Below are 15,252 nucleotides of genomic sequence, written 5' to 3'. Positions count from 1 at the left end.
CCCAGGTGGTTAAAATTAATCCGGAGCCCTCCACTACGGCGCGAGTCATGCGAGCGTTGCGTCGGCGCGTTAAACCCTACCATCTAATCAATGAACCAAGCACGCAGTTACCACGGCTCACGGCCACCACAGAACAGGGAGCTTTCGGCTACCTCGTAGACGTGTCAATGAATAGTAAAGAAAGCAAATACAGAAAACCGCTGAAGTATCTAATTGTCATGCCAAGCCAAGCTAGAAGCGGGGGTCTTCCCATAACTCCCCACGACGACATGGATTCCCAGGCGCAGTTTCCTCTCTAGTGTACTTCTTCAGAAACTCTGTTTCGTGGGGCGCATGTGGTAGATATAAGGCAGAAACTTGGTCGCAATTTCTTCTTTATATCTTTTTTTTACTTCATTCTGGCTAACGCAGAGGCAGCCTGTTTGAGCATAATTGAGCATGCAATTATTACGTCGATCAAACTACCGAAGTTACATGCCGCTCATGGATTTAATGTACCTACAAGTGCCTCACTGACACTTTAATAATTAAGACAGTACTTTTGAAACTAGATAGTTTATTACAATTAACTAAATCACATTACCGAAAAAATACGGGCCGCTACTCGACTCTACTGGAAACATCACGGACAAAGTTTTTTTCGAGTACATCCATTGCCCCCATTTTTTTTAAATCTCGGCGCATGATAGGTGGGACACCATGTATATGGTGCGAGTATTATTCCGACGAGGCAGTCTTTCAAATGAGGCAAACTTTTTTTTGTCTTCATGGCCGCTTTAATACTAATACCACCATACTACCGCAGCCAGTGATCATTTTAAGTCCAACTGTTTTAAGAAGTCCCCATTTCCTGGTAGCCCTCAACCTCACGCTATGTAATAAATCACGCATGAAACTTAGGTACCACCCACGATTTAAAAGCTCTCCTGCTAATTATTGCGTGGAAGCAACGATGAATTCAGGGACAGTTCCACACCACGTCGCAACAGGCACTATACTACCCCGGTCTCGTTCACGATGCAAGCCTACAAGCCCACTCGAAGTCATGAAGAGCACTTTAGAAGCAGGCGTGACTGTGGAGCAGGTTTGTCTTACATGGATGTCAAAGGGCAGCGCTCCCGCAAAGATGGACACGTGCAGTCCGTCAATCCCCTTGCCCATCTCGTCTTCCTGGATGTTGGTGTAGTGCAGTACAAGGACTCGCGCGGGAATCCCTTGGATCTCCACGTCGCGAGCCTTTTCCCGTAGCTTCTTTTCTGTGGTTACCTCGATCACGTTGGTGATGCCGAGATAAGCGAACGCCTCGTGGGTGAGTCGGGCCACGTAGCTGTTGTTAGGAGCGAAGAACACCACCTGCGACAGCGGCAGGCGACGGGCCGTCGCCGTCGCGGGTTTATTCCCGGACAGAAGCAGCCCACAAGCGAGCGGCAGCAACGAGACGAAGGGCATTGGCAGCAATGCATTACTTTTTTTCGTTTGTCGCTGTCGCCCACACTGTTTGTTGTACCCATTACATTACTTTTTTCGCGTCGGTTGTCGCCGTCGCTCGAGCGTTCGAGCGTTCTGATCGTTCAATAACGAGCCTATTGGTTCTCATCAAATGTTGCGATCTGCAGCGTGCATGCAACGAAGCGTACTCGAGAATGAAGAAAACAGTAGCTATATGACCTATTAGCAACTTTTCCACGCTAGTCTTGTGAACGTATAATTGGCCCTACGTTGCAGTCGGCTGAGGACCAAATCCAATGCAAATTATTTAGGAATTATAACCTTAAAAAAGAGGTATGTTTTCTTAAATTTTGTGCAATGTTTTTATACCGGGAACGATAGCGGGGTAAACAGTTGAAGCTACGGACACGTAAGCACTAATGGGTTTGGGGCGCAGTGCGTAGGCAGACAGCTGTAGTGCGCGCTGTCTGACATGACATTGGCCAAGTGGTACAATGAGCGTGGTGGCATCCAAGGTCACCACATCCGCATCTAGACTGGTTACTGCGCCAAGCAGTGTGGCATTCCAATACGGGTTCAGTGCGTGCTCTCGGCGCAAAAACTAATCTATCACCCAATAAACTTTATTTAACGTTGTCAAACTCGTTAATATTTTTTTCATTGTAGAACTTATCTTTGCTGTCCCCCCCTTTCTGTCTATGTAGGAACCACGGAAGACGCTACTTGCCCGAAGATTTTTTTTTTGAGAGAGAGATGGAGATCCCCGAGGCGTCAGCAGCAGTGGCCGTCGCATTCAAGACACTTCTCCGCACACCCTTGGCCATCGTGGATGGGTTCCTATTGCTGCTGTCTGTGTTTTGGCCGTTCAGTGTGTAATACGCTTCAAAGGCGAAGCGCACCTTCTTGCTTCTGTAGACGCTACTTTGGCTCAAGCACGGTGCCCTGGTCGGTACTGTTCTGAAGGCCGCCACCAACATAATGAAGCAGCCAGCTCGAACGTGTTTGTTCTTAATACCAAGTTGCGCCTTTTTAAATCTTACTAGCGCATCCTCATTTGAGAACCACCCGCCTAAAAAACCCAGTGGGAATGTTTCCTGCGGTTTCCTATTGTACCACCAAAATATATCTGTTGCAAAGTTGCCGTGTCAATGGCTTTGTATCTTTGTGTTGATTGCACCTTGTAATGCGTTAATAGTAATCCACGGTGAATTTTTTTAGTCCCAGATTTTTCTTTCGCAAAATTTATTTGTAAATATTTTTTATGTGTGCTAAATAAGAGCTGGCTTTTCCAGTCCATGTGAAGCACTCACTGATGTACTAAGGCCATTTTGTTTTATGTTAATACTGATAACTATTCTCCTACTGCTGCATTTCTACTGACGCTTTTCGTGCTAATGCCAGTACCTTTTTATTTGTGGATGTTAATGTCATTTTTATCGTCATATTTTAATGTTTGTATTTCAGTGTTTTCAATTGCTTTGCTGCATTTTTATTTGTGAATTTTTCTTGGATGTATTCTGAATAGGCGCTACGTCTCCTGTGTGCATGTGGAGTAGGAACCGTTTTTATGCCGTGATATTTTAATTCCCAATAAATTGCATTTTGTGTTAAATTGCAGAATGAACCGATTGTTGTGGTATTTTGAAAAATAAAGTCTGAGCTTGTTTTTTCTTCTTTTCCATGTTTCAAAATAGCTTGTCCTGTTTTGTTTGCATGTAACTGCCTATAGTACCATCGTGGGGAAGAGGGGGGGGGGGGGGGGTCTAGTAGCAGGCGGAGCGAAAGTACGCTGCCTCCCGGGGAATAGCAGAACGCTCTTGAGGCGTAACGAGATGCTTTCCAAGAGAGATTAGTAGTACCTGTCTGCAGTATCCGGGAACGCCGCCAATAGAGCTTATTTACGCCTAAAGGGAGTGACGGAACGCTGCCTTGGAGATGGCATTGCAATTCCCACACAGGGTTCAACTACTCCGCTTCGAAAGCAGCAAGTAAATCCCACGGGGAGTGTTTCGCCTCTCGTTCGGCCGCCACGCGCTACTCCTCGGAAGAGTCGCCCAATGCTTCCAAAGGGAGTGAAATATGGGACAAAAGTTTTTACTCCTAGACAGAGTGCCCGGCACTCCTCGAGTTCTTAGAGTGTAACGGCAAGGTCATAGTGAATTTAGGTGGTAAGAAAGAAGTCGCCAGAGCCCAGACCATCAGTCCTCAATAAAAAGAGCTACAAATGAGTGCACTTTAAAGTACAAATAAAAACCCGTCATTGGCCGTGTTGGGGAGAGGGATCACTATCCCTGTCTCCGGGATGGGCAGGGAAAGAGAAAGGGACATTTATCCCTTCTTCGGAACAGCAGCTGTGAACAGCAGTGCGTCTGTGTGTGCTTGCGCGTGCACACACCAATCACCTGTTAGCATCATCTACGCCCATACCTATTGCTTCAAAAGGTGATAAAGCATATTGAAGCTGCTCATAAGAACGTATCAACCCCCGAACAAAAGTCTCACTAGAGAACCCTTAGGGAGCTAGACGCAAACACTACCCACAGTCGCTAAACTACACTTCCGTTACCAAGCCATATTATCCTTTTCTCCTGCGCTGCCTGGAGAGGGTGGACGCGTACCAAACGATATATGCATATCATTGCACACGAACTCCAAACCCAGTCATAAACCAAAGCAGCACATGCAGGTCACCCTGCGCGTGGCGACCCTTCCTCCGAGAGATGTCTGGTTAAGAGAGCCACGCAGCCCAGTGGAATCCTGTATTAGAATAGCCACCTCCTTCCTTCCGTCATCTTTAAATTGAATAATGACGATAATTAAGGGTTTCTTGGCGCAATGCCAACAAGGGTAAAGATCGCCAAGAGAAGTTAGTGAGAATGTTTATATATGAGTCACTAAAATCTATTAACAAGAACATACGTGAAATGACCTAAAGCAATGAAGATGGCTGGTGTACAGGGCGCGTTAGTGATCACACATGATATGAGATGAGTTGTAAAGAGTGAATCTCTGTCAAAATTTAAAAGTGCGTTTAGGAGAAAACATGGGGTTATCTCCCAGAAAGTATGCTGAATGCAGTGGAAAGTGGCATCAGTATAGCTCTCGAAAGTGTTTATGTCGTGTGGCGTCTAGTGCTTTGCATTGTGTGAGAATGTGTATTACGGATAGGCCCCCTCCACACCGGCTACACAATGGCCTTGAAGAACCAGTTAGTAGGTGTGAGTGTGTTACATGTGTATGGCCTATCCCTAGCGTAGCTAAGGCAACGTCAATCTATTTTCGCTGAGCTTGCGCACACTAAACCCAAAATGCTGGTACGTAACAATTCAGCCAGCACTTCTTATTAATAACTGAACTGATAATAAGAAAAAACACCACCTCCTGCGGCTGCCCACAAAAGAAAAGGAAGGAGGATGGTAGTTGAGACCGGATAAAACTAGCCCAAACAAGTGTTCTACTATATTGAAGCACTACCTTCAAGGCGTGAAAGGAAATAGCTTTCAAACTTGTTGAACTTTTGAACAAGCTCCTTCACACTCTCGTCTTTTCCAAACGGGGTCTAATACGCTGTCGTTCGCCACTACAAAATTGCCCTCAGGTTTCCTTTTACATGAATTCAAAAACGGTCAGGACGTTCATTCTGGAACGGTTAGCTCTCGAAGATTGCGTAATATCAAAAGTACACCATATTCCATGCTAACAAGTCATTGATAAAGTAATAAAATCTGATAAGTTACAATAAAATGAAGCGCCCTTTTACTCTGCGAAAAAAGGATGACCAGCGAAGCTCATGTGGGTGACGTTAGAGCACTCTAAGGTATTGTTGTCATAGAATTTGCTTCCGGATAGTTCCGGTAAAATAACAGTTACAGCCCTTTTCCGCGACCATACTCTCTGTAGAAGGCCTTGTATTCACCAATACAGCAATCCCGTTACGTTTACAACTTGCCTGCGAATTAACTAATTATGACAAGCAATTGAAACTCGGCAGAGTCGTCTTAGTGCCCAGTGGTTATAGGTTGTATTCAATAGCGTTGCGCGCATTCCAGCAACCATGTGTGTACATTGCAATGCCGGAGCCTGCGCGTCCCGTCGCTAAGGCGACGTCATATGCATGAGCTGTGCGCAGCGTTTATGAGGGCAGCAGGAGCACCCACCGGGTTCAAAAGCATTACCTCGACGTTACGTACTGCTGCCCGCAGCGCCCCACAGCCGAAAGGATTAGGTTCAAACCATTCTCGTCTGCCCAGCGAGAAAGTGTTTAACCAGAGCTGGACCTGACGTTCACATAGGGGATGTTGCAAGATTTAAAAGATTTGTACATCATCCACATACACTAAACAGGAGATTGATGGAAGTACTGTTTCCGAAGCGAATTCACCTTGACAATAAACAACGGCCAGCTCAAAGCCTAGCCTTGAGGCACGCCATTTTCCTGAACGTGAACCTTTGACTGTACGGACCCGACTCCTACACGAAATGTTTATTGGATAAGCAACTATCAAGTGTTCAACATGTTGCTGTTACAACATAGGATTTTATGTCTGCAAGAATGCCGTAACGCAATGCTGTATCATAAGCTTTCTGGATATCAAAATATACGGCCATGCAATACTGTTTGTGTATAAAGGCATGTTTAATATATGATTCTTATCCAACGAGTTGATCATGGGTGATTCGCCCCGCCGTGAAGCCTGCCTGGCAGATCTTGAGAAGACCAGTGTTCAAAAACGTACACGAGCCTCCGGTTTATCTTCTCAAGGAAGAGTCTTTCGCCTCCTTTAGGAACGCCACTGATACGGCCACACTCCAAGACATTGGAAGGTTTCGCGAACCCCATATTTTATTTTACAGGTGCAGAAGTGTTTCAAGTGTCTGCGCGTAAGTGTTGTTGCATCAAGGTGTAGGTAAAGTTGTCTGCCCATTCAGCTGAACGCTTACACGAAACTGAGAGCCATCTTCGGCTCATGAAGTGAAAAGGGAGTGTGGTAAGAGGCGGTAAGAGGACTTCTTTTCATTGGATTTTTCCTGTTTCATGAAGGTGTTCGTGTAGTGTGCAGAACTGTACACGTGTTGCAAGCGTTGTGCAAGTGTGTTGTGCAAGTGTTGTGCAAGTGTGAGGATGAAGAAAGATGCATCCATGAAGGTGTGGACGTTCTGCCACCCTCTGGAATCCGTTCCTCCCGCACAAGAAACGTGGTGAGAGAATTGAGGGCGACCAACACAAAGCTGCTCCTCTCAGACAAGGAAGGTGGATTCGCAGTAGCCAGCGAGTCTGAGTACAAGGCAAGAGCAGACCTAGCCATATCGGGGAACTTCCGTGAAATCGTTAGAGCAAAGCCTGACCGGAAGAAAAAGGAAGCAATCGAGATGTGTGAGAGGTGGGGACTGTCAAAGTTAGCGTCAATACTCAAGAAGAGTAAGGGTGCCACCCTTCAAGTGTTCTCAGCGAAGACTCACAAAGAAGGTTGCCCTTTTCGGGCGATTGTGACAGAAAGAGGCTCCTGGCAGCGCGCCCTCTGCCGCTTTCTTCAGACCCCCCTTGCAAGGCTCGGCGTGGACGACCCGTTCCTTGTGCGATCCTCCTGCGAAGTCTGACTTCTTTCTCGAGTCACAGTCAGCAAAAACTCTGGACGCGTTTTCCATCGACATCAAAGACCTGTACTACAATCTCCCACGTGGCTCAGTACTGAAGGCGGTCAGCGATGCGGTGGACCAGTTCGGCAATGTAGGATTCCAAAGTGAGTGCGGAATCAGCACTGGCAAATTCTTAGAAGCCCTGAACTTCTATCTGGACTCCACGTATGTGGAATACAGTGGCAGCCTCTACCTGCAGAAGGAAGGTGTCTGCATCGGGTCGTCCCTTGCGCCGGTCGTAAGTGACCTCCTGCTGGCATCGTTGAACCGACAACTTCAGATGGCCTTGGAAGGGAAGAGCGTCGTGAAGACGTTCCGTTATGTCGACGACTACCTAGTTGTCTTCGAAAAGAAATGTGGGGCAGAGGCGGAGCAAGTGGGTGAGCTACTCGATGTTTTTTCCACAGTGCTGAATCCATTTTCACTCACCACGGAAGTGCCTGAGCGTGGAACCATACGTTTCCTGGACATGAGCCTGACTTTCTGTGGCCACCATGTATGCTGGGAGTATGCCCCCAGAAGCCAGAAAGGTTTTCTGCCGTTCTCGTCCGCCCACACGAAGCTCGTTAAGCGAGGCATCGTGCGGGCAGCCCTGAAAAATTCTGTGCTTCGATCTTGTCACCACAGAATGTTCCAGAGTCTGCAGGCGCAGGCCGAAAGGCTTCTCATCGCAGGCTACCCGCGGACTTTGCTGCTCACTGTTGCGGAGAGTGTGTTGAAGTCGACGACATCTAAGGAAGCACCTCAAACGCAGGAAACGAGGCGTGGGCGCATCAACGTCATCCCATATGTGCACAAAGTGTCGCACGGGCTCAAGAAGATAGCACAAAAGCCTGGAATAAGAACAGTGTTTTCCGCACCAAACAAGCTAGGGAGAATGTGCAAAGCCGTGAATGACACGACACCACCTAAGGCGGACTGCAGCACTAATCATGCTACGCGCTTCGTCCCCTGCCGCACCAACGTGGTCTACGAGATTCCTCTAGAGTGCGAAGCTGTGTACGTTGGACAGACGGGAAGATGCATCAATGAACGCCTGCGCGAGCATGCGTATGCTCTACGTGTCGACAGCGGGAGCCACCTTGTCTCGCATTGCAAGGCATGTGGGTGCGTCCCATTTTTAGATAGAACCAAGGTTCTAAAGCACTACACGGAATCACGCACACGCGAGATTTTCGAAGCCTACACAATAGCGAAAAAAGGAAGAAAGAAATGTGTCAGTCAGGCTTCAGTCGCACTTCTTCAAAAAGAAATAGCGTATATCGACAGATAGCGCTTGTCAGGTTCTGAAAAACTCATTGTTCGCTCACAGTGCAAATCATTTCAGCGTGTTTTTTTTTCCTTTCCTATGGTTGTGACGTCATTTTTTCCTCATGTATAAATTGCAGAACGCAATAAAGCACCCCCAGTTGTTAGTCAGCGCTTGTACTGTCTTTTCGTGCGTTAGTCCCCGTCTCTGCGCTGTTTTTTAAGTGCGAATGCACTTCTTACGCTACCCTGAGTCACGCTTCTGCCGCCGTCCGTCTTCAGCCGCAGGTGTTATCGCGCGCGCACTTCCTCACCCTTAGCAACGGCGCGGAGCGGAGGGGAGAGCGTGCGTAGCAACGGCGGCATGACGTAGTAGGCGACGTGACGTCGCGCGCTCTCGCCTCCTCTCCCCTTCCGCTCGCCGTGACGTCACGCGCTCTCGCCTCCGTCTCCCCTTCGCTCGCCTGCCATTTGCGCGTTCTCGCCTCCCTCTCCCCCTTCGCTCGCCTGCCGTTGCGCGTTCTCGCCTCCTCTCCCCTTTCACTCGCCTGCCATTGCGCGCTCTCGCCTTCTCTCCCGCTTCGTTCGCCTGCCGTCGCGCTGCGCGAGGGTTTAAAGGCGAGGCTGTCGCGGCCCGAACGTGATCACGCGGGGGTGTTAATGTAACTAACGGGCAAATGCCACCACATTTCAACAAACTCCCCCTCATAGCATCACCCGTGCATTCGCACTTCCTCATGCTCCCCTTCCGGGAAAATGTGGGGGAATTTTTTTCCCCCTGAGGTGTTAGCCTGGTCTCCAAGTGCGTCCCCTGTTGTACAAACCAGGGGCATGCTCTGTGTCTGTTGTCCTTCGAGTTTATGTATTCGTGATACCTTGCGTGTGTCTGTGTATGAATTGATGAATTTTATGAAGGAGCGCCAATTTCTGTTTTGCCTCGCGGTGCACACGCTTTCGAAAAGCCTTTGCCCTTCTGAAAACAATTAAGTTATCCAACTTAGGGTACCGGCGAAGGACACCCCACCCCGCGCCTTGCTCTGGGCCTCTTGCACCCGCCTACAGTCCTCGTTTCACCAAGGTTTTCTTGGGTTGCGCGGAGCACCGGAGGCCTGGGGAATGGACTTTTCGGCGGCGTCAAGGAGGTGCGCCGTGATTAGTTGGGTAGCTTCTTCTATGTGTGGATGTTTTATAGGAATGTGGTGTAGTTTGGATGCTTCTGTACATGTATTCCAGATCGTTCTTGCTTCATTGAACCTACTACGGAAAGGCGAACTATTATAGCCCTTGCTTGTGTATGTCATATGGGTTCGTGTTCACACACCACTCGAGATGGACAGGGCACTGCAGATCCAATAGCAAAGTCGAGATGTGAGTATGTGTTGTGTCCTATATTTTGGTTCGTAGGCTGTTTCTAATTGAAAAAACATGGTCCCGATGATGTTAAGAATTTTTCAACCAGGCGACCTTAAGCATCTGTGCGGGAAGAGCAACAAAGAGCATTTTAAGCATTCACGCCGCATATCACAATGAGTGGTTGGGGCAGCTGATCTACCCTCCCCTCGCTCGAAATCACAGCTTTAGAGATGGAAGTCAGAAGGGATGTATAGGGAGCATACGATTATTGATGTAGTTTATATTATAGTACGAATTGCTACAGCCTCAAGGACAGTGTTTAAGGCGGTTCTATGAAATGCTAGGGATTTTCGGGTGATGATGGCCACGCCATTGGAACAGTGGGTGCAGCCATTGCTGTCCTTTCTGAATACCGTGTAACTGTTGATTAAGTTCGTCTGTTTACTATTCAGATGAGTTTCTTGTAGGCACTAGATTTTTGCGGCTGATTAGAATTTAATATCTCCTACACATCGTCATCATTTTTCAGAAGGCCTGTACAATTTCACTGAACAATGTTATTTTTTCCCTTTATTAAGTGTTCAGAGCTACTGGAGTGTGTTATGTATCGCCTTTCGGGGCTTGGACTCTAGGAGGAGGTTTTTAGCGCGAAGCTTTTTACCTCTACCCCCAAGGGTTCCGTCGCACACGTTGGTGTCAACAGGAAGCTCCCATGAACAAATAAAAGAAACAAATGGTATAGCCAGGAATCGAGCCTGGAACGAATAGAAAAACGAAGCGATCCCGTGTTCTTACCGATTCAGCTACGAGCCCATGCGGAGACGGGGAGACAGATGATGCATCACCGAGCACATCTGCGGGTTTACCTCCTGCGTTCTCGCTGAACGCCATGTGATGCCGTCACGCGACCTCTCCCGCCGCTGTCGCTTCGGCCACAGTACAAGTAGCGGCCGTGTGCGCGCCTTGCGCATGCGCTAGGTTCAAAAAATTAAAGGAAGCTCGCATCAACGAATGACATCTCACTTGTCCGTCTCTGCTGCTGATCTCGTCGCCTACGGCGGCGGCGCTAGAGACGGAGAAGTGAGATCGTCTAACACCGGGTTTGAGCTTCCTATAATTTTATAAAAAAAGAGTTTGAAGTCATGTGCTTCACCAATACAACTCAACCAACCACCCTTCAAGAATCATGGGTTGATTTAACCTTAGCAAAGGACATATCTTTGAAATAATAAAGGGTGTGGTTAAATGAATTTCACTCGTCTCTGGTTTCACTCTTTGTAGAGCCACATGTGTGAATTCAAGTGATGTCGCATGGATAATCGTTGTGGGCGTAGTTTACAGCTTCGCTTTCCAACGACCTTAACAGAGCGGATTGGCGGGCAATTTTTCGGCTTCTCTAAAGATTTGGATGAAGGCACCCATTCTTTTCGCTGCGTCGCAGACAGGAAGGTTCCGACATCCATCTCATTATCAGATGTTCTAGTGGTGCCCAGGGGACCGGGGCCCCCGGACCTAGCACCCTTTCGGATGCCCTTTGTCGCAGCTGGCCCCGCCATGGGCGTTGGGAGCGCCACGGGTGGGACAGCGGAAGGGCGAGGATGAGAGCTGCTGCGGGCTCCCCCGTCTGTCCATCTCCTCAGTGCCTTCAGGCGTACTGCGGGCTGGCGGAGTGGCAATGGAAGGCGCGGCATGGCTCCCAGCGGTGTTTGACTACCGGAAGCACTGCAGACTCCGCAGGAGGTGCGGCGCCTGTTGGGCTACCGGACCAACCCGAGATACTTCCGAGAGCTGCCATAGCTTTTAGACAGTGTAAGCATTTACGAATTACTTTTGCTACCCATGCACACTTTCATCACTGCATCTCCCTGCCCCGCTTCCATCGTGGTCATGCGTGGGCAACTTGCGAGCCATACTTGCTCTATCCTGGACATGTCCGGTTGTTGGTTCCAAAATTCCCGTGGTCGCACCGGCTGGTAGATCATGTCAGGTCGGCGTAAGAGCGGCTCCCTAACCACCGACTCTTCCTGGATGCCGTACAGCAGAAAGATCATGAGCAGAATCTCTAGAATGGTTGACGGGTAGTGGCGGACCAGGCGCCGCAAGTACACGTTCTTCCACAAGATCACGTGCAGCTGATGGGCCCACAGGAAGGAACGGCCTTGAACTCGCTCCTTTGACACCTCTGAAAATAACGAAAACGTTTTCAGAGCAAAGCTCTTTATCAAATCGTCATTCTTCGCGTCCGCAGTTCAAAATACAAAGAAAGGGCCGAGCGCGGGCACGTGACCACGGGTCTCGCGCCGACAGCCCGGCTGTTAACAAAATGAAGAAAATGCCTAGCGCTCGCATGTCCGTGCCTTGCGACTACAGCCCAGTATCCCAAGCGCACGTTTGTCAAGCGAAATACTGAAAATTTGCGAAAAAACCCGCAGCTTTCGCCGTAATCCTGGCAACACTCGCTGGAAACGAGAAAAGCGCGTCATTGCATACGCCCCGCCAAAGTGATGTCCAATGATTATCCCTACCAAAATAGTGAAAGCAGTTAACACCTATAGAAACAATAACGGAGTAACGGTCGTTGCGGCAGCGAGGAAGCAAATCGGCTGCAATCGTGGACTTAAACCGTCGTGATGGTCCTGAGGCTGTGTACAGCTCCGCTTCGTTGAAGTCTTACGCGTTAGTGTGAGCTTCCTTAATTTTTTTTTTGTTCTTCCAAACAACACGGTAATTCGTGATCCAACGGAACAGGCAAACAGACTCACCTCAGTGCCGCTCTCAGAATTTCTACAAGAATGCCTCTCGCCGTAACAAAAATGTTGTTTAGTGGACGTCAAGGCGATTGCGGAACATGTGTGATAAAACCATTGAAACACTGACAGAGGTCGTGAGAGTCGAAGATAGTAAACTTTAAGATTGCACGATCTTAAGAAAACAAGCAACTTTGTCCCGTAGCGGTTTCCCGCCGTAAAGCCCATTGTCGGCTAACAAACGCAAGGACACGGAAGTGCGCGAAACGATGATAAATGTAGTAAAACCTCGTTAAACCATAGCTGACGGAGACGCGAAGAACCTACGTACTTACCGGCACTACGGTTTATCCGAATGCATTAGGTTAAGGGGAAACAGAGTCGGGTTAATCTGCCGGCAGCCGGCAGATTAGCCTGAGAGAAAAGTTGCCGGCAGTTCCTTCCCACTGGCTGGCCCAGACTACGTGATTGTTCTGCCGGCACATTTTCACAGTTGCTACTTTGCCGGCTGCCGCCACATTTTTGCGGGTCCTATTTTGCCGGCAGCCTGCAGATTAGCCCAGAAGAAAAGTTGCCGGCACTTCCTCGGCAATGCCGCCCCTGGGCGCCAATGCTGCCGCAGCCGGAGATGTCAACTTTGACATTGGGGACAAGTTTTTGAGCTTTGCCGAGCTTGAGGAGGAGGTTGATTAGTACTGTTAAGCGAATTACACCGAGTTATAGACAAAAACGAGTCGGCAAGATTGCGGCGGGCATGTCGAACTTTGACAGCATGCCGCGAACACTGACACTTTGATTACAGACAGTGGCTAGTGGGTGAGGGTACTGCAAAAGCTGCAATTCAAGGCAAGCAGCTCGATGAAAGTGATGTTGAACAGAGGCCTGGGCATGCTCACTGCCGCATTTTGGAAACAAACGCTGATGTGAATGCTGTGCGAAGTTATTTTACCGAAGATGTTTCATTGGCAGTGAAGAGTGTCGTCACATATAAACAACAATTGCAGCAGTAAGAGTGTAAAGATGATCTTGACACACATGATCTTGATGATCTTGACACACACATGACTCGGTCATGTGTATCAAACATTACTTTCATCGAGCTGCTTGCCTTTAATTGCGGCTTTCGCAGCACCCACCCCCCCCCCCACTAGCCACTGTCTGTAATCAAAGCGTCAAAGTTCGACATGCCCGCCGCAATCTTGCCGACTCGTTTTTTCTATAAATTGACGTAATTCACTGAACAGTACTAATCAACATTGTCCTCAAGCTCGCCAAAGCTCGAAAACCTGTCCCCAACGTTAAAGTTGACATCTCCGACTGCGGCAGCACTGGCGCCGGCAACTTTTCTCCCGGGCTAATCTGCCGGCTGCCGGCAAAATAGGACCCGCTAAAATTTGCCGACGGCCGGCAAAATAGCAACTGTGAAAATGTGCCGGCAAAATAATGACGTGGTCTGGGCCAGCCAATGGGAAGGAACTGCCGGCAACTTTTCTCCCAGGTTAATCTGCCGGCTGCCGGCAAAATAGCCACTGCCTAAAAAGAAAGCTGTGGCTAGCGTTCCGTCTAGACGGAACGATATACAAGTGCTAAAGTTCCGTCCAGACGGAACAGAGCTGTGCGGGTTATCCTTCCGTCCAGACGGAATACAACTGAGAGCTTGGCGTTCCGTCCAGACAGAGCCGGCGTGAAATTTGTACAGTTCCGTCCAGACGAAAGCAAAACGGCTGATTCGAGGCCATGCTATCTCTTCAGATTTGGTGTAGAGGTTGCGCCTCGGATAATGGCGCTATTGTACCACGTTCGATTCCCCCCGGTCATGCTTTCTTTTTTTTTGCGTGGCTGTGCCAGCGTTTAGTAGCAGCTAACTTCGTGCCCACTTTACAATTGACGCGGTGAGAGCAGTCGGTCTTGATTCTGCACTCAACCGGCCGCTCCGCTACCGCTCACTAGAGCCAAGGCCGACGTATCCCTCGACAGAGTTCCGATCATCTGTAGTTCGTAATGGTGATCACTAATTAGTGGTTGTTCTGGCTAGTCAATGAGCGGAAGCGGTTCATTCCGCTGGGTAAATATCAAGAAAGACTGCTCTCGCTGCTAGTTGTGAAGCGGGCGTGGTCGAGGTGGCGGCTTGGAGTTCCGTTTGATAGAGTTAGAGATTGTACGGAGACTCGGCAGCTAAGTAACCGCAGTTAAGTCTAACCGCGGTTACTAAACTCTAACCGCGGTTATGGCAAACTGCGGTTTTGGCTGTTACACGCGAAATTCAAAGTGTGGTGACCGCGGTCGCTTGGTTGTGAGCGTAACAAAAATAAATTAACACACTTTTAACTTGACAATAAAAAACAAAATGGAAGCAGTGTAGACAAAAGTAAATATTGTTAAAACAGTCGCTTTAGACCCAAACGCAACGCACTCGCGCGCGGCGAGAGGGGCTTCCACAACAGCTCGCAACCGGCTAGGTTTTCTCGCGTTTGCTCGGGGTTGGGAACATTAGGCTTAGCATCGCGGTGGATATTTGACCGCCGCTATCTCTACAACTGCGAATTACAATTCATAGCACAATTTTTCACTACATTAACATCCACTTTCTCGCATGTGGAAGTTCTTTTCCGCGATCACATTGATTTCGAAGAGCGGCGACAAGCTGTTGCTGCCGTGGTCTGTGCCGGTTCGAGCCGGTTTTAGTGCCTTCCGGGCAGGCGCGCCGGCATGTCTGCAGGCACGACCGACGTGCGCGCCGATCGTTTTTGAGTGCTGAAAACGCACCATGATTGCCTGCTTTGGCGAACGACGTGCGGAAATGACAAATTTAGCACGG

The 15,252-nt window shown here is 48.8% G+C and overlaps 1 protein-coding gene across 1 annotated transcript in view; it reads right to left on the bottom strand.

Annotated features, from left to right (window-relative positions):
* LOC144168308 (phospholipid-transporting ATPase ABCA3-like) overlaps positions 1-12,919 on the bottom strand; it is a 55,033-nt gene extending 42,114 nt beyond the window's left edge. The window contains exons 1-3 of the mRNA XM_077697318.1: positions 12,865-12,919; positions 11,601-11,869; positions 1,096-1,353 (exon numbers count right to left, since the gene is read on the bottom strand). Of these exons, the coding sequence (XP_077553444.1) occupies positions 1,096-1,353; positions 11,601-11,869; positions 12,865-12,919 (582 nt within the window). The remainder of the gene's footprint in view (positions 1-1,095; positions 1,354-11,600; positions 11,870-12,864) is intronic.
* Positions 12,920-15,252: the final 2,333 nt, after the last annotated feature.

The sequence above is a fragment of the Haemaphysalis longicornis genome, unplaced genomic scaffold (assembly GCF_048455015.1).
Source record: "Haemaphysalis longicornis isolate Haplotype H1 unplaced genomic scaffold, Haemaphysalis longicornis Haplotype H1 scaffold_2, whole genome shotgun sequence".
In the NCBI taxonomy this organism is placed as follows: domain Eukaryota; kingdom Metazoa; phylum Arthropoda; class Arachnida; order Ixodida; family Ixodidae; genus Haemaphysalis; species Haemaphysalis longicornis.
This window is presented reverse-complemented; position numbering and strand designations above follow the sequence as displayed.